Consider the following 27,223-nt stretch of genomic DNA (forward strand, 5'->3'; position numbering starts at 1 on the left):
AAAGTTAACCGCAATTACAAAGGAGGTATTTATAAACCTCTAGCCCTTGAAACTAATCACAAACTAACTAAAAACTAGCTAACAGAATTCTGTTAAACTAAGTTAGTGAAAGAAAAGTAGTTAGCTGTCTAACTGTCCTGTAATAACTGTTTGTAATCAGTTATTTTTATACATTCATTCTAATACCCCCTCACACCCAGCATTTCTTGGGTTTGGTGCGTGGATAACAATGGTGGGTAGCCTTTTTGGATTAATCTTGGATATGCTCTAATACCATCTTAGAATCTTACAAAGTGAGTTTAGGCCTAACTTAACCCCAAGGGGTGAGGGTTGCCTCTCACTTATATATTCTAACTTGACTTTTATTTTTAGCAGATATGGGACTTGGGTTTTTCTCAATACTGTTGGGGTTCAAGTTTATAGAGAAACTAAATCAACATGCATATAAGGTTTTGATCTGGCAAAGTTTTTAAAATTGTGGCAAATAGTCCTGAAAATTTAATTAAAAAAGAGAAGCAATTTAAGGTAGTATAGAATATTTAATAACTGAAATAATAAGGAAGGCTCAGACATAGAACATTAATGTCATGCATTAGTTATCTGAATTAGAAACTTACTTGGCTACCTGACGTAATGGTCTTAAGGCAGGTGCATATAGGTCATTACAAATGCAGATCACCTACATTAACAACCAATATCAACATCACTGCAAATGATTTGTCTAGTGAACAATACTGACAATAGGAACATCAGAACATCCAAAACTCACAGGTCTTGAAAGTGAAGCTGTTTTTGAACCCTTTTTTGATGACTTCCTTTCCTGTTGTCCTTTGCCCAAACTTTGTTTCCCTGCATCAGGCTTCCTTTCAGAAGAAATCTGCATGATTTGATTTGAATAGAGCTTTATGATTTCCCATAACAAACTTTCATCAAAGTTCCCTTGTAACTATTAGTAATACTTTCCCAAAAAAAGGAGGCCTTAACCAGCATAATTCTAGTTGGTTAGAAGAAACTATATATGTTTTATTTTTAAGTTAATTAAAGGTTCTCTAGTCAATTACAAGTGACACAATAGACAAGGAACTTTGGTCCTCTCAACCTAGGAAAATCATTAAGGATAACAGTTCTAAATTAAAATGTACACAAAACAATGTTTCAGATAGTCATGCTGTTCAAGCCCAAAAGTCCAACACTACCCTCTGAAAAGTGTATTAAATCTACTTTAAAACACAATAGAATCAGAAAACTACATTCAGTTACATACAAATGCCATCAAGCATATCATAACATGTCTACTAAGATAATTTATGTACTTGTATTATAGTCATAATGATGAATGCATGAATAGTGAACACAATCAAGAAATCAATTATAGTGGAGCCACAACAAAAATCAAGGTACAAACTTGTATCATGAAATTGAGACCTTTCGCAATCTGAAAAGAATGTTTAGTATGACTACGATTAAGGTTTGCTTAGCCAATTCACTTTAGAAGGCAAGCCGACATTGGCATCTAGCACTAACCATCTTTAAAAGAACCTCCACAGCACCCTTGCCATCACCAAGAGCTCCATCAATTTCATCCACCACCTGAAAAGATAAAGGCAACAGATAAGCATTTTCACCTCCATGCAACGATAGTAAGATACAAAATGAAAATATTGAATGGAAGAAAAAATACCAGACACTTTGGCCTTGAATCAGACAAGACAGAGTTCATCTGGACCACATCAAGGATTTTGGCTTCAATTGTTGCTGTCGAACGATCATCACTAGCATTGACCTGCAAAATTTAAAACTCTTGTTTGGTATATGTTCAAATTAAAGGGATGTAGGTAGAGGAGGAGAAAAGAGAGAGTAAGCTAATGAGTTAGAAATTGATATTTATGCAATGTGATGATGTGATAAGAAAGACAAGTAATGCTAAAGAACTTTAACAACTTGACCTAGCCCAGACCCAAAGTTAAAAAACCCTAAAACCCTTACCCAACACAGGCCCAAAACATTAAAAAAACTTATCACCCACCTAAAAACATCTCATCTTCTCAAACATTTTAGGAAATGGCACAAGCATTAAGCAACCTTGTCCACCCACCTCCAATGACCAACCAGAGATGAGACCCAAAGTAAAAAAACCTAAGCTAACCCAGGCCCAAAACATTAAAAAAACTTATCACCCACCTAAAAACGTATCATCTCCTCACTCAAACATTTGAGGACATGCTGCAAGTATTAAGCAACCTTGTCCACCCACCTCCGACAACCACCTTCCTCCAACAACCACCTTGTCCACCCTTGTTTCTCTATGCCTCAACCTTGCTCATTTTTCTCTCTACCTCAAGAAACACTCAACCTCTCCTTTTTTTTTTACCTTCGACCTCTACAATCTACAGGTATATACACACACACACCTTCTATGCTTCCGCCATATGCCGCAACGCCATCCGCTATGGATAACACTGCTAAACTTCATTCTTGTACAAAGGAACAACATAAACAAATGATTAAGGCCAAACACAAGTCTCAAGGATTATATCACCTCTCGCCTCAAATTGCATGCATCACTATTGATTCAGTAGCAATTGTGCACCAATGTTTAGGTTATCCCAACCTTCAAAAAATGCATCTTATGATTCCTAGTTTCTATAATTTGGGTTGGGCCTAACTTAACCCTAAAAAATCACCTAGTAACGTGAGGATTGTTCAAGCCTTATAAGGACTACATTGATCATATGTTTAGTTGATGTAAGATCGCAACACCCCCTCACATCCAAGGTTGGACATCTGAAGCATGGACAAATGAGGATGGCCCAGAAACAACACCCTCTCACACATAGGAATAGACATCTGAAGCATATACAAATAAAAGTGGCCCAATAATGGATCTAGGATGAGCTCTAATACACTAACAAGGATATATAAGTAGTAGTATTAATGGCAGATGTTGGAACATGGCGGAAGGCAGAAATTCCGCCATATAAACACGCCATTGCACCTTATGGTGCCACCATGGCGGGCTTCCCTTCATAAATTGTCTATGGCGATTGGCAAAAAATCTGACACGCTATTCTGCCGTGGCCGTTATTTAACAAAACTGCATACTGATAAATTTCATGTCTGCCATGAATGAATGAATGCAAATGGAAGACAGAAAAATGGAGAAAAGAAAAAATTGAATATTATTTTGGATAATGCTCAAATGAGCAAAACTCACTCATTACATGAATACATTGTGCCTTATATAACTAATGCTAATAAGTTGTTACATAATTGGTTACAAGAGTAACTAACTTACTAAACTAATAACTAACTTGTAACTATCTAAACCAATAACTAACTAATGCTAGTAATCTATATCTCTAATACCTTCCCCCCCCCCCCCCCCCTACAAGATGAAAGGTGTTAAAAGCACTTCCAGCTTGAAGAAGATAATACATTTACATCAAAGGAAACGAAAATAAAGTCTGTAAAATTGGAATATAGCTAAACATGTCAGAAATACATCGGCCAAAACAGAAATTTAGAAACAAATCAAAATGTAGGGGCAGTCATGGTGCATAGCTCCTAAAAATCTTCGATCAATATCGGCTTTCTCAATCTTCTTCCAAGAGTCCAAAGCAAACATCAAAGCTTAACCACCAAGCAAAGGCAACAACAAGGCCATTTGGCAGAAGCTCAAAGCATCAAAGCTTAACCATCAAGAGCAAAAGCTAAAATCAATGCTTAATCACTCAAGACAGAAGCAAAACAATTCAATGCTTAACCATCCATGGCAAAAGCTCAAACAATGCTTAATCACCATGGACAAAAGCTCACATAAACATAAAGCATAAAAAAATAGAAGAATACAAAATCTGTCTTCAATGAGGACTTTTCACAAACACTTTGTGAATCAACAACAACCAAGACTTAACCACCATCGACAAAAGCAAACAAATGAACAATGCTTAACCACCACAAATGGCAGAAGCTAAAATCATCAAAACAAGCCTAAAAGGCTGAAAACAATAAGCCAAAATCTTCAGAAGCATTTAATAAAACACCATGTAGACAAAAATTGCTAGACATGGAGAAACTTACTCTGGCTATGCAAATGCTTATTCCACCATTGAAGGATAAGGTGGTTACATAAAGTGCCATAGTTGAAAATGCTTATTCCACCAGGAACTAAGAAAATGGCTTTGAGCAGGCGAGAAAAAAAAAGAGAGAGAGAGAGATAGGAACTTAATGTTTTCCTATGGAGGTGACACTGAAAGTGCTGGAAAGTTGAACTCTGAAGGTGGTTCTTTTGAGGTTGGAGTGGAAGGAGGCAAAAGATATTGGAAGAAAATTGAGGGTGAGGATGGTCGACATGGGAAAACTGTGACTATGGATGTTCCAATTGCTGATACAAGTGAAGACAAGGATGTGGAAATGGAAGATTTGGGTGATGAAGGATGAAAGATTGGCTTTTTCGGATGTAATCAAGTATGGATGCATACCAGAAAGGAATCGTAGCATTATATTGGCCAGGAAAAGAAAAACTAGGAAGAGACAAGCAGCTCATCTGTTGGAGCAGAATCAAGCACCCATGGCCCAAGTAACGATGTTCATCAGCAGTATGCAGCAGCTGAATCTGATCCCGTAGTCTCAACATCCGAACCAACTTCAGCTGAAGCTCTGATACCATGATAAATCTTATGTCTGTCATGAATGAATGCAAATGGAAGAGAGAAAAATGGAGAAAAGGAAAAACTGAATATTATTTTGGATAATGCTCAAATGAGCAAAACTCACTCATTACATGAATACGTTGTGCCTTATATAACTAATGCTAGTAAGTTGTTACATAATTTGTTACAAGAGTAACTAACTTGTAACTAACTAAACTAATAACTAACTTGTAACTAACTAATCCAAGTAATCTATATCTCTAATACATACTAAAAGAATTCTTAACAGAACTGAATAAGATAAAAGATAAAATGTAAAAGAGAGAAAAAACATTAGAATCAGAAATTTTAATTTTGATTGGGTAACTGATTTCTGTTACAAGGAGAAGTATTTATAGAGTTCTAGAACAGTTAGTTATTACTAACTGAGTAACTAACTCAGTGACTAACATAGTTAAGTGAGTATGCAGTTGAATACCTCACCTCCCTTTATACTACTCTAATACCCCCCCCCCCCCCCCCCCCTCTCTCAAACTCAAGGTGGTTGAGTCTTTGAAACAGACTCAATCACATTAAGTTTGGTCCTCAGAAAACTGAATGTAGTAGGAGATAGGGGTTTGGTTAAAGCATCAGCCAATTTGTCAATGGCAGGGATATGATGTACAATAAGCTGCTTAGTCAAAACTTTTTCCCTAACAAAAAAGACATCTATCTCCATATGCTTTATTCTGGCATGGAGAACAGGATTATGAGCAATGGCCACAGAACTTTGATTGTTGCAAGTGTAGAAAGGAACTTGAAGTTTAGTCAACAGTGTTTGGATCCAAGATATCTCAGCAGTGGTCTAAGCTAGACTGTGGTATTCTGCCTTTGTGCTAGACCTAGCAACCTCTTGCTACTTGCGGGACCACCTGGAGATGAGATTTGAGCCAAAAATAGATTGCTGCACCTGAAGTGGATCTCCTACCATAAATATCTGAAGCTCAATCTGCATCACAGAAGGCCCTCAGAGTGTAGGGCTGGCCTGAGGCAGCAGGCTTTAGATGCAGACCATGAAGAACAGTACCCTTCAAGAACCTTAAAATTCTCTTGACTGCAATCCAGTGAGATTCTGATGGATTAGCCATAAATTGGCAGACTTTATTCACTGAGAAACAGATCTCTGGTCTAGTAATAGTCAACAATTGAAGAGCCCCAACCACAGATCTGTAGAGTTGGATCAGAGAAAGGTTCTGAGCCTGATTATGTCAGCCTGCAACTAGAAGCCATAGGGGAAGCAATGGATTGAGCTTCTGCCGTACTGGTTTTCAGCAATAAATCTCTGATATATTTGCTTTGAGTAAGCAGAATTGATTTGTCAGCCAGAGTGTCTTCACCTCTATTCCAAGAAAGTAATCTAACAAACCAAGCTGTTAGAGAGAGAATTTTGAGTTCAACTGAGAGGTAAGATGCTGAATTAAAGATATAGAACTTCCAGTAATTATAATATCATCAACATACACAAGGAGATATACAGTGCGCGATTTGGTCTAGTAAATGAACAAAGAGGGATCACATTTACTTGCCACAAACCCAAACTGAAGTAAGGTAGTCTGAAGCCTTTCAAACCATTGCCTGGGAGCCTGCTTGAGGCCATAAAGAGCTCTATTTAGTTTTCATACCAGAGAAGAATTAGTGTCTTGAAATCTTGGTGGTTGAGACATATATACAGTCTCATTGAGTAGGGGAGAAAATGAAGATCGGACCTTCGTGGATCTTTGGAAGCTTAAGATTCCATCCAAGGCAGCAGTGTTCGCTTAGAGGCTCATCAGAGATCGATTACCAACTAGAATCAACCTGAGAAGTAGACAAGTGGAGTTAAATGACCTAAGGTGCCCTCTATGCAACACCTCCGAGGAGACTGCAGCACATCTGTTTTTCAACTGCAACAAAACTCTCCCTTTATGGTGGGAGTCTTTGCAATGGATAAACACAAGGGGTGTATTCCCACAAAATCCCAAGGACCATTTTCTGCAACATGTAAGTGGGTCTGCTGCTGGAACTAAAGCAACAAGATGGAAGTGCTGGTGGGTAGTGCTAACATGAACCATTTGGAAGCATCGAAATGGGGTGATCTTTGCTAATCAAACTTTCGAAGGAAGTAAAGTGATGGAAGATGCGATTTTTCTATTATGGACATGGCTTAAACTTTTGGAGAAGGGTTTCACCCTGCATTTCAATCACTGGTCCTCTCATCTCACAGCAGCTTCTTGTAATTAGGAAAGGATGGTAGCTGTAGTATTATAAGTAATTAGTGCTGCGTAATTGTTCTCTTTCCTCGGGTTCAGCTGGTTCTTATTACATGTTTTTTTTTTTGGAAGGCAGAAAATATAATATTATTAATAGGAGCAATAGTACCAGAGGTACTTAAAGAGAATTACATGTATCTTGGCATTCTGAACCAGCTGTTAATCCAATCCCCTTATGTATCTACAGTACCTCTGGTACTCATTTATATATATGATACTTACTTTTGCTGAGCAAAAAAAAAAAAAAAATAGTCTCATTGAGTAATCCATTCAGAAAAGCATTGTTGACATTCAGCTGAGCTAGTTGCCACTGATTAGTTAGCGCCAAAGACAAAATAAGTCAGATTGTCACAGGTTTCACAACAGGAGAGAAAGTCTCAGAAATCAAAACCAGCCACTTGATTAAAACCCTTTGCAACTAATCTGGCTTTGTACTAGTTAATAGAGCCATCTGCATTTTCTGACTATGAAAACCCACTTGCACCCAATGAGTTTTCAGTCTGGTGGCAGAGGAACCAGACTCCAAGTATTATTCTTCATCAAGGCTCCATACTCTTGCTGCATGGCAGAGAGACAATTTGGATCTGTTAAGGCTTGCTTAACAGATTTGGGTTCACAATGAGCCAACAAAAGAGTGGGGTTAACTCTTGGTAAATGAATTCCAGACTTCGATCCGGTTTGCATGGGATATGTATTTGGTGGTCTGTGAGGTGAAGTGGGAGGAAGAGATGAGGGTGTGGATTCTGAGCTGGTCACTAAAGGGTGACACTGTTGACTGTTCTGTGAGGTGAATGGAAAGATCAACATTAGACTGATCTGTTTGTGCAGTACGAGAAGACTGAACAAAATCAGAACTAGGCTGAGGATTAGTTGAGGGTTGTATAATGGGAATAGGAGGGAAGTAATGCAGAGTTAAAGAAGAGTTAGACTGACTAGAAGGAGAGGAGGACTCAAATAGGTCACCATAAGGAAACTTTGACTCATTGAAGATCACATCCTTAGAGATATAAACTCTTCCAGAGGGAGACAGACATTTATACCCTTTATGAGATGTAGAATACCCCAAGAAGATACTTCATGAAACCTAAAGTCTAATTTGTGGTTGTTATAAGGTCTGAGCAAGGGAAAGCAAGAATGCCCAAAGGTTTTGAGGAAACTGTAATCAGGAAGCTTTTGAAACAACACATGATAAGGTATTTCAAACTTAAAGGATGCTGAAGGTAATCTATTTATCAAGTAGACAGTTGTGCAAAAAGCAGAATACCAAAATTTGAGAGGTAAAGAAGCATGATGAAGTAAGGTAAGAACTAACTCAACTATATGTCTGTGTTTTCTTTCCACAACCCCATTTTGATGATGGGTGTGGGACAAATCGGTCTGTGTTGAATACCACAGTTAGCCAAAAAGGATTTTAATGGTCTAAATTCTCCTCCTCAATCAGTTTGAAGGCTTTTGATTTTGGAATTAAACTGTACTTCTGCCATAGCCTTAAATTTTTTAAAAACATTTGAGGTTTCAGATTGGGTTTTGAAAAGATAAATCCAAGTAAACCTAGAATATGCATCAACAAAGGTTATGTAGTATGAAAAACCATTGGTTGAGGAAACATGGGCAGGTCCCGAAAGATAACTGTAACTTAACTCTAGGGGAGAAGTGTAAACAGATTCAGAAGGAAAGGAAGTCTGTGCAACTTGCCCACTGCACAAGCTGAACAAAAACTCAGAATTTTAATTAGATGTAGGCATTTTACAGTGTGTTAGCAAGACTAGTTGCAGTCCATGAGAATTAGGATGACCAAGACAATCATGCCATAGAGAACTAGTACTAGTACATGGATTTACAATGAAATTTTCAGACCTATTACATGAAGTCACAGAAAACTTTTCAACAGTTGAAATACAAGCAAGAGCAGAAGAAGCAGACACAAGATGGTGAAGCTTGATGTTGGAGAAGCTGTAAAGACCATCAGGACCAACATTGCCTTGAAGCAAAACCTCATTGGTTACCTGAGATTTCACAGCACAAAAATTAGGATGTTACTCAAAAAAGACTCTATTATCTTTAGCAAACTGGCTGACACTAATAAGGTTTTTAGTGATATGAGGCACATGCAATAGATGAAGAGACAAAGAGACAAAGAAATAGGCAAACCTTGACCATTGCCAATGAAAATTTGATCAGGACCTTCAAAAGGCTCAATTTTTTGAATGTTTTGAGACGCTCCAGTTACATGAAAGGAAGCACCTGAATCTGGAATCCAATTGTTGTTTGTGGAAGTTGACTGATTAGGGACATTAGTTAACATAGCACTAGGGTTGGGGTTACTTCCAGTATTAGCAGACTTGTAGTTGTTATTGGTCCAGACATTTGAGGGACGAGAATCACCATAATACTGCCCAGAAATAGGGTTAGCATTACTCTGACCAGAAGCACCATTGTACTGATTCTGAGGCCCATAATTCTGCGAGGTAGGATCATGAAGGACTAAAGAGGAATTTGGCTGATAGTTTCCATTGTTGGTTTTGTGGAGGAAATTATAAAAAAAACAGAGGAAAGAAGAGAGACAATGCGTATGCGGAGGAAATAGAATTATTCTATTCTAATTCAAATTATTCTCAACAGCAATACAATAAATAGCAAAAGATAAACTAATTAGATAACAAGATATTAGCAAAACAGAATATTAAAACTAACTCGCTCCTTAAAGATAGGAACCACTTATTGACTAGGCTAATCCATCAAAACTGACTTACTCCTAAAATATAGGAAACCAACTTATTTACTAAATCCTATTTTAAAAACTGAAAAAATAAAATATTATGCAGTTATAAAGGTATATCTTCAACACTCCTTGCTTTTGGAATTGCAAACTCCAATTCTTTGTCTTAAGAGTTCAAGTTTGTTGATAGGTAGTGACTTTGTAAACATGTCAGCTAGTTGATCTTTAGACTTGCAGTAAATTAAGTTCACTTCTTCACTTTGTTGCATTTTTATCAAATAATAGACCTTGATATTGAAATGTTTAGTCTTCCCACGACACACGGGATTGTTTGCAATAGCAATGGCTACTTGATTGTCAACAAAAATTTCAGTTTTGTTCTTTTGAGTAAATAGAATGTTTGGCCTTGTTGTAGTGAGATACATTAGACATCCAATGAAGCTCCTATAATATCCTTCATCAATGTTATCAACACCTTCTTCCTTGCTGAACTTCTCCTTTTGATTCATTGGTGTGCTAACAGATTTGCATTCCTCCATTTGAAACTTCTTCAAATTTTCTTTTGCATATTTCCTTTTTTTAATGTTTAGCATTCTTTCAAGATGGCAATGACCAAGTCTCTTGTGCCAAAGTTCCGTGGGTGTGACTTGAGTGAAATAGGTTGTATACTCCTTCTCTGCTGGATCAAATGAGAAGCTTTTACCTTTCATTTTAACCCTTAGAACTTCCCGGCCAACAATGTCAAAGATAAAGCAATGTTGATGTTCAAAGGACACTTTAAATCCCTTTTTAATCAACTGACCTACACTTAGCAAGTTTTGATCAATGTTAGGTACATAAAGAACATCTGATATTAATTTGATACCTGAACACGTTGAAATTGCAACTGGAATATAGCCACCATTCCCCATTCTGACCTTTGAGACATTAGTTGGCTTCAAATCCTTGAATAGAGTCTTATCATATGTCATGTGGTTCGTACAAACACTATCAATCAACCAACTTTCACTTGATTCACTACTCAAGAAGCATGTGGCCACAAACAGTTGGTCCTCCTCTTCTTTTTTTTTTTTTGGAAGGCAAAATTATATTATTAATAATATTAAAGCATAGCAGTACCAGAGGTACTGAGATAACAAATACAAGGCACTGAAAATGCCACCTTCCAAAAGCAAAACCCACCAATACCCACCACGAAGGAAATATTACAAGTTAACCAAAGGTCTCCGGAAGAGTGAAAGACCAATGGTTAAATGGAATATTAAAACCTTTTTCTGAAACTTTAAGCCAAGACCAAGCATGAAATAGAGCATCATCCAACACTTTGGGAGGTTCAAATGGTGTGCCCTTAAACAGGAGGGAATTCCTGTGTTGCCAAATAGTACTAGTTAGAGCAATCCACCATATACACCTCCTATTATGATTCCTCTGTGTCCCAAAGCCCTCACAGAATTGAATAAAATGTGTTGCTGGGTCAGCTGAGAAAGCTCCTTTAAACCGGGTCCAGCTCATAAATTCCCACCACAGCCCTATAGTCATTCTGCAATGAAAAAAGAGATGGCCAGCCTCCTCCTGGTGATTTCCACAAAGGGGACACATAGTTTGTTGTAGAACCACATTTCTCCTAAGCAAATTGGCCCTGGTAGGAAGTCTATCCCTAAACAATCTCCAAGAAAACATGTCAGCCCTTGGGGGGATTTTAAGCTTCATTAGAATCTGAAAATTCCTAATGTGCTGTCCAGAACTATTGGTAGGCATCAAGAGCCTATAAGCTGACTTGGTAGAATAGAGTCCATTAGGTTCTGCTTGCCATACCATAATATCCTGCAACTGCTGATGAATAGAAAAGGCAGATATATCTTCCATGAAAGCTATGGCTTGCTCATTCTCATAATCAAATAGGTTCCTTCTCCATCTAAAATCCCAGCTCCATGTATTTTGAGAAAATTTCCCCATGTTAGAAATGGACAGGTTTTGCTGTCTGCTAATCAAAAATAATTGATTGTACTTCTGCTGAAGGCTACATCCCTGACCTATCCATGGATCTTGCCAAAACCTTACCCTATCCCCACATCCAACCCTCCAGGTCATATTTTGGTGAATAATCTGAAAATCTGGCTGGTGATAAAGTTTTCTGAGATCCTTCCACCACGAAGAATGCCACCCTTTAACTCTACTGCTCTGCAAGTCTGCCAAACCTCCATATTTGGAGGTAAGAAGTCTGGCCCAAAGCTGGTTGTGATTAGAAGCTAGTCCCCAGATCCATCTTCCCCTTAAGGCTGCATTGAAATTGGACAGGTCTTTGATTCCCAATCCCCCATCAATCTTCGGATTGCAGATGTCAGCCCACTTGACCCAAGGAATTCTGTTATGGTGTTGAGTTCCCCCCCCCCCCCACAGAAACTGCCTTTGGAGGGTCACCAACTTATCCACTTATCCTCCCCTTCTTGATTAGCAATCTGAGCTCCCTCATCATGGTGATTTTTGTTGGGATAGATCACCGCTTCATGCCTTATCTGGTTGCACTTGTTACATTTTGCATCTGGTCTCCTCCAACATCTGAAAGGTGCATGACCTTTTTTGCCACAATGCTGACAAGGTGGATAATTTTTCTTTTTATCCTTACCTTTGTTTTGGTTGTTTGCACTATTTTTGTTGCTTGCTGGTTGATTCTTCTAGAAAAAATCCTTTTTGCTTTCATCAACTTCATGATGTTTGGCGGGCAAAGCACCTTCGACAACACGATCTTGCCTTATCAACCTTCGTTGCTCTTGAGCTTGCAGGACATGTAGCATTTCTACCAATGTGATTTTCGACAGATCCTTTGTGTTCTCCAATGAAGCTATAGATGCTTCATACCTCTCCGACACCGTTACCAAAATTTTCTCTACAATTCTCGAATCAGCAAAATCACTTCCCAACAACTTTATCTTGTTGGCAATACCCAACAATTTGTTTGAGTATTCTTTGATTGTCTCTGACTCTTTCATCCTTTGAAGCTCAAATTCCCTCCTTAAATTCAGCACTTGCATGCTTCGTATTCTATCATCTCCAGCGTATTCCTCTTTCAGATAATCCCAAATTGCTTTGGGTGATTTAAGAGTCATAATTCTGATGAATATCATTAGTGAAACACCAGTGAACAAACATGACCTCGCCTTTGCCTTCATCTTTCTTTCCTTGTAATTTTTAATTTGGGCCATGGTGAGATTTTCAGACAGCGGATATATTTCATAATCCTCTTCCACAGCATCCCACAAATCCAAAGACTCCATGTAGGATTGCATTTTCACTTTCCAAAGATCATAATTCTCTCCATCAAAGATTGGAAGAGTTATGTGGGAAAAACTTGTTTCACCTTCCATGGTAGAAGTCCCGTAATAATAAGACTCTGATACCAATTGTTGATTTTGTGGAGGAAATTATAAAAAAACAGAGGAAAGAAGAGAGACAATGTGTATGCGAAGGAAATAGAATTATTCTATTCTAATTCAAATTGTTCTCAGCAGTAATACAATAAATAGCAAAAGATAAACTAATTAGATAACAAGATATTAGCAAATCAGAATATTAAAACTAACTCGCTCCTTAAAGATAGGAACCACTTATTGACTAGGCTAATCCATCAAAACTGACTTACTCCTAAAATATAGGAAACCAACTTATTTACTAAATCCTATTTTAAAAACTGAAAAAATAAAATATTATGCAGATACAAAAGTATATCTTCAACATCCATCAAAGCAAAAATGACAAACAGAAGCAGTGTGCCCATACTTGTAACACACTTGACATTGAAAATTAGCGAAGCAACCTGCAACACAACCACGGCCACCGCCATCACCAGCGCCACCACGAATAATCTAGCGAAAGATCTTCAAGAATAGAACCAATATTCTCTTGAAGCATAATCGGGCTTCCAACGGAAGCAAGAGAGTTGAAAATTGCTCGAATCTACTAAAGAAACTTGCGCATCGATTTGCTTGCAAGTGTCGTAGCTCGAAACTGAGTGCAAAGTTGGCAAGCTATGGCTATCGCTTGCTTTTGAAAATAATCATGAATGCGTTCCCATACCTCATAGGAGTGGGTGCATCCTAGAACTCACGATAAAATCGACGTAGAGAGTGTCGATTGAAGCCATGTGAGGAGCACATGATCCTATTGCTCCCAACTTTCATATGCTGGATTCTCAAAGTCAGCGTCACGATCATCTTTAGAGAGTAAGCGGAGCGGAATCTGTTGATTCGCGACGAATCACTGAAGTCGATTGGAGTTGATAACTGGTTCGACTTGTTGTCGCCAGAGAAAAGTTGAATCATCAAGTCTGAGAAATTGAATTCAGGAATGAAGAAGCAGAAAGCAACGTATTCTGTTGTGACGCCATTGGTGACCGTCACCAAGCTCTAGATACCCTAAAAGAGTTCTTAATAGAACTGCAGAAGATAAAAGATAAAGAGTAAAAGAGAGAAAGAACTTTAGAATCAGCAATTGTTATTATGATTGGGCAACTGATTCTATTACAAAGAGATTTATAGAGTTCTAGAACAGTTAGTAATTACTAACTAACCTTCTAACCAACTCTTAACTAACACTGGAACTTAACTGAGTAACTAACTCTGTGACTAACATAGTTAAGTGAGTGTGCAGTTGAATACTGCACCTCCCTATATACTACTCTAATACATACAAGTAAAAATCCCTTCTATCAAATGAATAGATAATTTCTAGTAAGTGAAAACAGTTTTTGCATAATTCATAAAATCACCAACAAATTTAGGCAAGAAAATGATACTAAATGCATAAAACATCAGCAAAAATATAACATTATAAATTTCATCATTTAATAAATAAAAAGTAAAAGAGGTTACAGCTTGAAGACCCATGATTCTATACATAAAATAATACAGAAAAATACCTCCACCACATGATATCCACATTGCCTAGCAGCTACATGTGCAAGTGTTGTTTTTCCAAGACCTGGTGGTCCACAGAGCAGAAGGATCTGCAATCATTATGAAAATTCAGTTAACAATGGGATTCAACACTCTATATCTATCGGTTGGTATCATAACACATTATAAATCAAATGGCTGCATCTTATGCCATGTACAAACAAAACAATGAGCATAGTGCAATTGCAATATTGCATGATTAGAAGGATCATATGGAAAATATTATCAAGAATCATTACATTAATACTAACTCCATCCCTAAATATAAGACTCTTTTAACTAATTCGCACCCATTATAATACATTAACAATTTATATAATATTTTCAAAATTACCATTAAAATTGTTAAGACTTGTCTCACTCTTTTTACTTAATTACTTTCTACCTAATTAATGTGTGTTAGTCATCTTTTCCAATCCTCACGAGAGGAAATAAATTTATCTTATTAATTTATAGCTTTTATTGTTTACTGATTTCAAAAATTGTAAATAATTAAGGGCATTTTGGCCAAAAAATAATTAATGCAAGAGACAATTAAAAAGGGTCTTATAAAAAGGGACAACTAAATTTTTCAAAAGAATCTTATATATAGGGAAGGAGGTAGTATATCTGTTGTTTTATACAAAATGCTTTAAATATTAAAAGTCCAAAAAGAGTTCAAAAATTAAAAGATTTTTCAGTAGAATCCATTAAAAAACATATAAGATGGGAATTTGGACCACTTGGATCTGGAGTGACAGCCCATTAACAAGTATTCTAGAGAATTTTAGAATATGATTTGGAGGGAAGATAAGTATTTTTCTCCATAAACTATCAAATAATCAGAAAACATGAGGGCAAAATGCTCAGGTGGAAGCTGAAAGAATAGACATATTTCCAATATATAAAAAATCATCAAGAAGAAAAATGTTTACATTTCAAGAAAAAGTCAACTGCTTTCCAAAATTATCTATCAAAAAAAGAGTCAATACTCAATAGTTCATTGTTACAAACCCAACCATTACATGTTTAGTGAAAGAGATCACACACAATCAAAATACTAATCACAACACAAATACATTATCCCAAATACTAATACATATTCTAAACCCACCCTTGATCGGTCCAGAAGAAACATATAGTTAACTTGTTAATTATGACCAACCCATTACAAATGGTCACCAGTCTTCAGTCTTCACAAATAATAGCACAAGTCTACCTGGCATTGCATATTTTCTTCTCAAAATGACAAATGCATGGATGGCTATGTAAGAGTAACCATTTGACTATAAATCATATTAACCAGACAATTCTCAATGAAAATGCAAACAGACAATTATTATAAATTACCTTTGGTTCTGGAGGACCAATATTCCTTGACTTTGCATTCCATATATCTTGAATACTCTTTGAACTACCACTTTCATCCATACTTCTAGAATTTTTATACCTCCTCCCATTACTCCATCTGGGTCCTCTGCTCATCCTTGGAAACTTTGAATTCAATGGTTTCTGATTGTGGACAATGGAAGAATGTCGTTTCAAAGCAGACAAAACGTCATCTGATGTGCTTCGAATTTCAGATCCAAACACAATAGAATCCCATTGTTTCAACCACAAGAGTACCTGTCCTAGACAACCAGTCAAATCTATCAATGGCAACAGAAGCCAAGCCAAGAAAGCCAAAGAATAGTATATCTTTAACTATAGCAGTTTTAATAAATGATTTTTTTTCAATAAACTGAGAGAGAACAGAAAACTGAAGAAGAAAACTGATATTATTGATCTGAAAAAGTTAGTTAGAGTTAGTTACAATTGTGGTATATATAGACCTCTACACTGCTGAACTAACCATAACTGATTCTAACTAATCCTAACAGACTAACAGAATCTAACTGCCTGATCCTAATGAGGTGCAGTTAGAAAAGACTAACAGCCCTTACACTCTCTGAACTACTGACTAACACTAGATGGGTGCTGTTAGCATAAGCTAACAGCCCTTACAATAACTATTTAACACTGGATGGGTGCTGTTAGCAAAAGCTAACAGCCCTTACAATCATTATACAAAACTGTTTTCACAGTTATACATTTACATACACCAATAATTTTCATAACTAAAGGTTATAGCAACATTGTACCTCGCGATTTGTCTGTTCATCACTTAGAAGCTCAGTAAATGATTTTGGAGCATATTTATCAACCCAAAGTCGCTCATGAACCATTTGCGCTTCAGGAACGTCTAGAACACTTTGGCCTTCAGAACTAGCTTCCAAGGCCTTCAGCATTACAAGAACAAGAATATGCAATCAGAAACATTACCAGTCATGTATGATAACAAATTTTAGACGTTTTCCAAGTAACAAACAAGTGAAACAACCACAATCCAAAAACACTGAAATTTTCATTCAAGTTTCAGAAAATCAGAAGCTCGGAAAATGCATTGTTAACTCTTTAGTCCAAACCTTAGCAAAAGCCTCTTGCTCCAACCTCTCAAGTATAACATTAACTGGTTCTGAACTAAGTTCTGCAACCAAATACAATTCAAGCAAATTAGCTCAGTATCAAACAAAGATCATTATCAAAATTTAAGCGAAAACCTCATATTAAAACAATCGTATTTCTAACAAAGTTGGATCCTAAAGTAATGTCCGGGAGTCAGATTTTGGAAGGGAAAAAAGAAAGGAATATCTTCATTTCTGTTTAAAATCCGATTCAAATATTTTGTATTTATTGAATAGCTGTTTGTAGGCAAGTCATATCTGATGTATAGCCAAATCCTATTTGATTTGGAGGAACAAAATATCGTCTAATTATGTGCATTTATTGTACTAAGCTTGTATAAATCAAACTCTGTAGTGCCATTCGAACACATGGACTCAGCAGTTCTATGCCTATCCTTTCTCTCTTTGCACAATTTCTAATAAATATTCTCTAATTTGATAATCATTTAAAAGAAAACAAATATAATGATAAACTATCATTAATTTAATGTCCTAGCGTTTTATTTACTTTTAAAAAAAATTATATAACTCTCTTAATTCATAAATTATCCTTCCTTTTCTTTTGTTCCAAAACCTTTCCTCCAAAATACCCTCAAGATCTGAAATTGTGAAAACGCAAATAATCTTAGTGCATATTCAGTTCAGGCTTTTAAAAAATATCCACTTTTTCTTTTAAAAATTTCATCCAAAATTTGATCTTAATTAGCTAGGCACATGAAAAAAAAAAAAAAAAAGTAAACCATCAATTTCGTCCTTGTACTATTACCCTCCCTGTTAAGTAATCCTTAAAATAAAAAATACTTGAGCAGTCCTAGAAATATTAAAAACCATGTTAGATAGTCACCTCACCCCCATCCCCCCAAAAATAAAACACTTACAGAAAAAGAAAAAAAAAACCTTCAAATTAATCGCTAAACCATACTACTGAAATATCTCAGCATCAACTTAAGGACAAAAGTGATGATTGATGAAATTGATGAATATTCAATATTTCAGGAATTATTTAAATAATTTAATTTCTCAAGAAATTATTACGAGAGGGGTAGTAAAATTAGTCAAATAGTTTATTTCTCTAGGAATTACTAGCAGAGAGAGTAATATTGAAGAAGAAGAAAAAAGTGCAATAACCTCGGTCCCTCAATTTACTAAAGAAAACACCATCTGAAGGACTAAAGTATCGAATATAAAATATTTCAGGGATTAGTTAAATAGTTTTATTATTCTAGGAATTGTAAGGAACGAAATTGATTGTTTATTAAAATTTTAAAGAAAAAAAAAAGGTACCAGTAGAATATCCATTGTAATCAAGCTTCGTGACGCGCTCCTCTCCTTGAAACCGGTTAAGCTTCGCGTACACCCTGTTGCCGCTGGGCGCGGTGATCGGCATGCACTCGCCGTCGATCTCCGAGGCGTACCTCGACAGCGTCTTCTCCTTCTCGAACGCCATTTCCTCCACCGCCGGCTCCCCCTCCGGAACCGGCGGAGGAGAGTACCGGAGCCAGTCCTCGTCGGCGGCCGCGGCGGAGGAATCCTCCTCAACTGCAACCCTAACTTTCGCTCTCTTCTCCTCTTCGGGAGGAGAAGGAGAAGGCGGACACGATCGCTTGTGGCCGCTGGATTCGGGCTCCGCCGAAGGAGCAGCGAGATCTGGCGGTGGCGGCGATTGTTGAGAATTTGATTCATGAATTTCGGCGGTGGGGTCTAGGTCTGGGAAGTAATAGTGACGGTCTTCTTCTTCTTGTTGTTCGGCAAAGTGAGAATTTGATTCGAGAAATTCGAGTTCTTCAGGGAGTGGAATGTCCATGTCCATATCATCCATGTCAATTGGTGGTGTTTGGAGAGAGAGAGGTTTCAATTTGTGTGAGAATTGAGAATTGGGAAGCAGGGTTTGTGTAGGTTAACTATGGACTGGTTTTGGCGGGAAGGGGAGAAAAGATAGCTGGCCTTGGAGGCAGTGTTGCTATTGATTTATATATACCTGCACAAAACTGACAAAAGAATGTCAAGGCTTGTAGACCGTTGATTAAGTGGGGGGAAAAAACCATATCAACAGTACTTGTTTGATGGAAAAATAAAATAAAATTAGGAGAGCATTGGTTTGAGAAAAAAAAAATATTACATTTTTTTATTTATTTTTTCTGGAAATAATTTTTATTCTTCCAAACTTTCAGAATTTAGAAAGTAAGAAGTTGTTTTGTTTGGTTTGAGAAAATATTTTTTATTTTATTTTTTGTTTTTATTTTGTGAAAAAAAATCGTTTTTAAGTTTAGAAAACTTGTTTGGTTAATTTCTTGTTTTCCGTTTCCAGAAAATGTAAGTATTGAAAATGTGTTTTGGTTTAACTATTTTCAATTAAAGCTCATGAAATAAATTTTATAAATAATTTTTAATAAAATTTGTCTGATATATTTCCTCACTAATAATTATTAAAAGCATTGTACTATTTGTCTATAAAAATAAATAAATAAGCATAAATATAACCATTATCAAATCTTAGATCTCACAAACAATATATATATATATATATATATATATATATATATATATATATGAGATGTGTTAGTTTTGCATCATGATATCAATTTTTTATGTTAACATGTTTGCTATAACCATAAAGTTGTTGAGAGTATATTTGCATCATGATATCAATTTTTTATGATGGATAGGATCTAATCGATATAAATAGGCATAGAGTCTCTAGTCTAAGCACATCATAAAATAATACTCATGATTATGTTAAAGACTATAAGCATTCTTTGTAATAGATAAGTGTTGTCAAAAGGAGGTATGGCTGGATGTCAAAAGAGTTATGGAGGGATGTTAGTAACATAATTAAATTACATATACTGATTTTGGTGTACAAAAATTCATCATTTGGTATAAGAGTCAGGTTTTCCTCGGCCTATGTGTGGATAATTTTTAAATTACAATTGCAATGTTTCTTAAAAAAATCAAATTGTTTGTTTTCTATTTCTGTGAGGTTTCTACGCTACATTAAATATATATGGATTTTGTTTATATATTTTATTGATCCACAGTGTGTTGTTCCTTTAAAACATACGAGCATGATTAATTCCATTAAAAAGATTTATTGCACGTAAAAGGATTTTCCTTTTGGCATTATATTATCTACATATGTTTCTGTTGCTACATATAGATTTTGATGACATATTGATTCACATGCATTTTAAATTATTATAAGCACTAATATTTGGTTACATGTTACAGTTCAATCTTTGATAATCTCTGATGAAAAAAATGAGGTTCCCATATTGACAAGGGAAAATTATAAGCAATGGAAGGAATGAGTTCTCCTCCATTTAGGGGTTGCTGACCTTGACTATGCTCTTTGTAGGGATGAGCCAGTTGAGCTTACAGATTCTAGTACTTCAGAAGAAATTGTGTTATACGAACGATGGAAAAGATCTAATCGTCTTTCCATTATGTTCATCAAGGCGCATATCTATGCTAGTATCTGTGGTTCAATTCCAGAAAGCCAAAAAGTCAAGGATTTCATGAAAGCCATAAATGAACAATTTGAAAGTTTTGAGAAGGCCTTGGCTAGCACCCTAATGTATAAGTTGTCATCTATGAGGCTCATTGGAGTCGTAGGTGTGAAAAAACTTATTATGAAAATGAGAGATCAAGCGACTCAACTTAAGTTGCTCCAAGTTGAAATTTCTGAGTCATTCATGGTACACCTAATTTTGAATTCACTCCCATCACAATATGGTCCCTTCAAAATATCATACAACATACATAAAGAGAAATGGTCAATCAATGAACTTTTGACCATGTGTGTCTAGGAGGAAGGGAGACTTGCTCAAGAAATTGGTGAAGGTGCTCTTATCGTGACTCAATATAAGGGGAAGAGGGGAAGGAAGGAAAAGAATCATATACCTCCTATTGCCAAAATTAAAAAGGAGTCTAGGTGTTTTTTTGTAAAAAGAAATGGCACATAAAGAAGGACTGCTATAAACATAAGACTTGGCTTGGAAAGAAGGGTAATCATTTTTCCTTTGTATGTTTCGAATCTAATATGGCTGGTATTTGTCATGATACATGGTTTATTGACTCTGGAACTATGATTCAGATTTCTAATACCATGCAAGGCTTCTCAAGCCAGAGGGAGCCAAATGAAGGTGAACGGTTCATCTACTCTAGGAATCGGATCCGTTCACATGTGGCGGCTATTGGCACATGTAGACTTAATTTAGGATTTGGATTTGTTTTTGAATTGAATAATGTCTTTTATATTCCTGAATTTTCCAGAAATTTAATTTTTGTTTCTAGACTTGTTCCTTTGGGCTACTCAATAAAGTTTAACGCATCCGGATTTGATTTATTATTTAAGTCTACTATTATTGGAAATAGTGTGTTGAATGACGGTTTGTTCAAAATTAATTTATCTAACATAATTCCATATAATTTGATGGCTACACAAGAAAACTTTGGTATTAAACATATCATGAATGAAAAATCATCAAAATTATGGCATAGGAGACTAGGACATATCTCCATAGAAAGAATTAAAAGGCTAGTGAATGATGGAGTACTTAGGACTCTTGACTTTAGTGATTTTTGCACTTGTGTAGACTACATAAAGGGAAAGCAAACTAACAAGATAAAGAAAAATGCCAAGAGAAGTTCAAAAATATTAAAAATTATACATACTGACATTTGTTGTCCTGATATGGACTCACATGGCCAAAAATATTTTATCTCTTTCATAGACGATTATTCATGATACATGTATCTTTACTTGCTTAATAATAAATATGAAGCGTTGGATGCCTTTAAGGTTTTCAAGACAGAAATAGAGAAACAATGTGGAAAATAAATAAAGATGGTGAGATCAAATAAAGGAGGCAAATTTTATGGCAAATACACTGAAAATGGACAAGCACTTGGTCCTTTTGCAAAGTTTCTTCAAGAGCATGGTATTGTGGCCTAATACACTATGTCTGGCTTGCCGAATCAAAATAGTGTGATTGAAAGAAGAAATCGAACATTAATGGACATGGTAAGAAGTATGCTTAGCAATTCCAAACTTCCTCGTTCATTATGGATGAGGCTCTTAAGACGGTTGCATACATATTAATTGGGCACCAACAAAGGCGGTCCCTAAAAACTCATTTGAATTATTGAAAGGTTGGAAGCCAAAATCGTGTAACACAAGCTCCACGTCAAGTTGATCCTATCCTAGAAGATCTAGTTTAACAACATCAAACACAAAATGTTGAGCAACCTATTGAACAACATCAAACACAAGACAACTTGTTAAATAACAACCAAAAGATGTGGATCTAACATTGAGAAGATCAAATAGAATAAAGAAACCTGCAATTCCTAGTGATTATCAAGTGTATTTACAAGAGTCTCAATATGATTTTGGAGTTGAAAATGATCCTGAGTTGTTTTTGCAAGCGATTAACAGTTGTAATTCTAAGCTATGGTATGATACTATGAAAGATGAATTGGAATCTATGGCAAATAATAAAGTATGGGATCTTGTTGAGTTGCCTAATAGGATAAAGCCTATTGGATGTAAATGGGTTTTCAAAACCAAGAAGGATTCATTAGGTAGCATTAAGAGACACAAGGCTCGATTGGTTGGCAAAGGATTCGCTTAAAGGAAGGAGTTGAATACAGAGAAACCTTTTCTCCTGTATCCACGAAAAATTCCTTACACATCATAATGACATTAGTTGCTCATTTTGACTTGAAATTACATTAAATGGATGTGAAAATGAATTTTCTAAATGGTGACTTAGAAGAAGTTTATATGACACAACCCAAAGGTTTTTCCTCTAGTGATGGGGCTCACTTGGTTTGCAAGCTTAAGAAATCAATATATGGACTAAAACATGCATCACGCCAATGGTAATTGAAATTCCCTAGTGTCATCTCATCATTTGATTTTGTTGAGAATAGTATGGATAGATGCATATACCACAAGGTTAGTGAGAGTAAAATAATATTTTTAGTCTTATATGTGGATGATATACTTCTTGCAACCAATGATCTTGGGATGTTACATGAAGTGAAACAATTCCTTTCTAAATTTTTTGACATGAAGGATATGAGTAGGGCAGCATATGTCATTGGCATAGAGATCCATAGAAACCGATCTCAAGGGATTCTCGGCTAGTCTCAAAAGGCCTATATTAATAAAGTTCTAGAAAGCTTTCGGATGAAAGATTGTTCACCCAACATGACACCTATTGTGAAAGGTGATAGATTCAATTTGAATCAATGTCCTAAAAATGAGCTTGAAAGGGAACAAATGAGAAACATTCCATATGCTTCCATTGTAGGAAGCCTTATGTATGCACAGGTGTGTACAAGACCTAACATTGCTTTTGTGGTTGGAATGCTTAGGAGATATCAAAGTAATCCAAGAATAGAAAACTGGACAGTTGCAAAGAAAGTGTTAAGATATCTTCAAGGAACCAAAGATTACAAGCTTATATATCAAAGATCTGACAATTTAGAAGTTGTTGACTACTCAGACTCAAATTTTGCTGGTTGCGTTGACTTTCGTAGGTTGACATCTAGATACATCTTCATGATGGCTAATGGAGCAATATCTTGGAGAAGTGCAAAACAATCATTAGTTGTTACTTCTACCATGGAGGCTGAGTTTATTTCATTATTTGAAGCGACATCATAGGGTATTTGGTTAAAAAGTTTCATGGCCGGTCTCCAAGTGATTGATTCTATTCCTAGACCGATCAAGATATAGTGATAATTCAACTACTGTTTTTCTGGCTAAAAACAATAAAAGTGGAAGTCGAAGCAAACACATTGACATTAAATATTTAGTCATGAGGGAACATGTCAAAGCAAATGAAATCATCATTGAAAACATATGTACTGGACTAATGATTGTAGATCCATTGACAAAAGGCATGCAAACAAAGTCATTTAAGGATCATGTTAAGAGTATGAGACTTGATTCTGTCATATAAAGTTCCTATTTTGTAGTGAAACTATAGTTATTTGTTTGTCTTCTCATTTTGTTGTATACATTTTTGTTGAGAAAGACGTGTAATTTGGACTCAATAAATATTGAACATGTTCATTCAGTTAAATTGTTGATTTTACTAAGAGTGATTACATTGTAATACATGGAAGGTAATAATCATTTTTAGAAAACCTACCACCATGATTCACGTGGTTAGCATCTTGGGTGTGAGGATAAAGTTATCAGTGTTGTGGATATCATAAAGTGTGAGAAACATTGGACCAAGTAGGATAATGTTAGTTTTGATTTTGAAATCAAATTAAAGTGGTCCTAATTTTTCTCACCCATTTTTCCTGTTTTCTCAACCACTTGACTTATATTTAGTAACAACATTTTAGTTTTAATGATAAAGTTGTTGAGAGTATATTTTCATCTTGATATTATGGAATCATAAAATTTATGATGATAGTATCTTATCTATATAAATAGGCACAAAGTCCTTAGTCTAAACACATCAGAAACAATATCCATTCCATTTAAGTAATTGTGTTAAAGACTAGAAGCATTCTTTGCAATAGACGAGTGCTGTCAAATTCATTTGCTGCATTATGGAAAGACTTATGATGGGAGATTAGTGACATAATTAAATTACATATACTGTTTTGGTGTACAAAAATTCATCAAGGTGTTCTTAATCAAATCAAATCATTTGTAAACTGTCAAACTCATCCAAAAACTAAAAAATGTTAGGAATTTTATAATTCCTAATTAATTAATATGGGCTACTTATTATATTATAACATTTATATTAGTTATTTACATTTAAATGGATTCAATATAAAGTAATCTATTTAAGTGAGCCCATTAGGCTGTTAGAAAATTGATATGAGCTTAATGAGCGGAAACCAGTTTGGCCCATTAGGGGATAATGGGAACCCTAATAGGTTTAAAACATAAGGAATGGTTATGGTCCCCAATACACCAAATCAACAAACAGTTTCTCCTCTCCCCATCTGAAGAGAAAACGAAGGTCCCATAAGGAAGAAGGTGATTTGGTTGAGGAAGGTCATTAAACCAATTGTTCGTAACCACTATAAGATTCCGCTGCGTGTTGATCAAGCTCTATGGATCCAGGTATTTCTTAAAACCTCTTGATAATCTAACGTAATGTGTCTTGGTGCTCATTTGGTATTTTATAAGGTTTATTGAAAATTCCCAAAAGTAGTATCAGAGCCACCATTATTGTTTAATTATTGGGATTTAAAGCTCTGTTCGATATGTATTATATCCGGATCATTTTAGTTATATGAACCCTAATTTTATTTTTGGAAGAAACTATTTTGATCAATAAAATTGTAAAACCCCTAAATTTATGTGTTATGGCCATACAGTTTTTCTCTTCTTAAGAATTAATAAAAGGCCTCTGCATTTGATTTACAGGGTTGTACATTTTTTTGTTTGTGTCGTGTTTCCTGGCATATTATTCTATTTGGGATAAAGGTTCTACGTATCCAGCGTTGGCATTTAGTACATGACACAATTTCATAAATATATATATTTTTTGTTTATACGAATTAGTAATAAGACAATGGTCTTTTGTCTTATATGAATAATTTTTTTTTGCCAACTGTTTTTTTTAATGAAACAGTGATAAACTGATAATTTATGATATTCATGTGGTTAGTATAAATTTGTGATGGTACCGTGGTATGTTTGTTTCGGGTGCGTAATTAGTTTACCATGATGTTGTTTTTCAAACATTTAGTGCTATCACAATTGGGTGCAAATTTAACCATTACAGATCTTTTCCATTTAATTGCGTGTCCAGTAATTTTAATTAAATTGGTTGAACCATTATCTTGCCAAAGTGACTTCTATTGTGTAAATTGATTTAATTAAATTACATGGATGTTAGTATGAAATTATTTATGCGAATTGTGATCGGCCCAAAGGAAGACTCAATTTGGCCAAATAATAACATATCTGCGATGATAAATATGTGACAATTATAAAGTTTTTTTTTTGTGAATAATAGTCGGTACCAAGAAAGGCTATTATTTGACAAAACTAATTGTCAATATTTGGTCATTGCATTGAGAGTACCAATTACAAATTAATTTTCTGTCCAAACACTAGAATTAATGTTGTGTTGGGTATCTTGTGATGAATCTATTATGGGAAATATTTGCATGTCTTCTTATATATACTTTATATGACTTGCTTGATTATTTGTGAACATGTTATTTTGTGTTCTCTATTTAGTTAATATTACTAGTACTGCAAATGTTACTATCCAAGTGAATTCTATCCCAATGCTGAATGGGACAAATTTTAAGGTCTGGAAGGAAGCTGTCGAAATTGTTCTTGACTGTATGGATTTGGACTTGACACTGAGGACAAAACGACCCATTCCTACTCCGGAAACCTCTAATGAGGTAAAAATTGAGAAGTGGGATCAGTCCAACTGAATGTGCCTTATGATCATGAAGCGCTATATTCCAAAGGCATTTCGGGGCTCTATTTCTGAGGGTCAAAGTGCAAAGAAATTCCTTGAGGAAATTGAGCAATACTTTACCAAAAATGAAAAGGCAGAGACGAGTAACCTTTTGGCTAAACTCATCCTCATGAAGTATAAAGGCAAAGGGAACATAAGGGAGTACATTATGGAGATGTCCAATCTCGCATCAAAACTCAAGTTACTTAAGTTAGAGCTTGGTGAAGACTTGCTTGTGCACTTGGTTTTGATCTCACTTCCTGCACACTTTGGGCAATTCAAAGTGAGCTATAACGCTCAAAAGGAAAAAGGCTCCCTCAATGAGCTTATATCTCATTGTGTGCAAGAGGAGGAGAGGCTGTAGAGAGATAAGACTGAAAGTGCTCACTTGACTTCGACCTCTCAGAATAAGTAAAGGAAGAAGACTAAGGGTGTTGCGGAAGGGACTTTTCAGCAAAAGAAACAAAATAAGGATGAGAAATTTACCTGTTACGTCTCCAAGAAGTCGGGACACATGAAGAAAGAGTGTCCCAAGTATGCCACATGGCGTGTGAAGAAAGATAAATTTCTTACTCTAGTTTGTTCAAAAGTTAATTTGGCTTTTGTACCTAAAGATACTTGGTGGGTAGATTCTGGTGCTACTACTCATATAACTATGACTATGCAGG

The 27,223-nt window shown here is 35.7% G+C and overlaps 2 protein-coding genes across 4 annotated transcripts in view; one reads left to right on the plus strand and one right to left on the minus strand.

Moving 5' to 3' along the window:
- The window catches only part of LOC100785041 (chromosome transmission fidelity protein 18 homolog), a 52,543-nt gene extending 33,453 nt beyond the window's left edge, over positions 1-19,090 (minus strand). The window contains exons 1-9 of one of the 3 annotated variants that reach the window (XM_006588983.4): positions 18,379-19,090; positions 17,056-17,117; positions 16,732-16,869; positions 15,941-16,216; positions 14,575-14,661; positions 1,682-1,783; positions 1,525-1,590; positions 770-877; positions 618-679 (exon numbers count right to left, since the gene is read on the minus strand). In XM_006588983.4, the coding sequence (XP_006589046.1) occupies positions 618-679; positions 770-877; positions 1,525-1,590; positions 1,682-1,783; positions 14,575-14,661; positions 15,941-16,216; positions 16,732-16,869; positions 17,056-17,117; positions 18,379-18,913 (1,436 nt within the window). In that variant the 5' untranslated portion in view covers positions 18,914-19,090. The remainder of the gene's footprint in view (positions 1-617; positions 680-769; positions 878-1,524; positions 1,591-1,681; positions 1,784-14,574; positions 14,662-15,940; positions 16,217-16,731; positions 16,870-17,055; positions 17,118-18,378) is intronic. The other 2 variants (XM_006588982.4, XM_003535168.5) reach the window with 2 other exon arrangements.
- Positions 19,091-26,544: 7,454 nt separating this feature from the next.
- LOC112998184 (uncharacterized) lies at positions 26,545-26,919 on the plus strand. Its single transcript, XM_026124238.1, has one exon. It carries the CDS (start codon positions 26,545-26,547, stop codon positions 26,917-26,919), a length of 375 nt encoding a protein of 124 aa, XP_025980023.1.
- The last annotated feature ends 304 nt before the right edge of the window (positions 26,920-27,223 follow it).

This window comes from Glycine max, chromosome 10, assembly GCF_000004515.6.
Source record: "Glycine max cultivar Williams 82 chromosome 10, Glycine_max_v4.0, whole genome shotgun sequence".
NCBI classification, from domain to species: domain Eukaryota; kingdom Viridiplantae; phylum Streptophyta; class Magnoliopsida; order Fabales; family Fabaceae; genus Glycine; species Glycine max.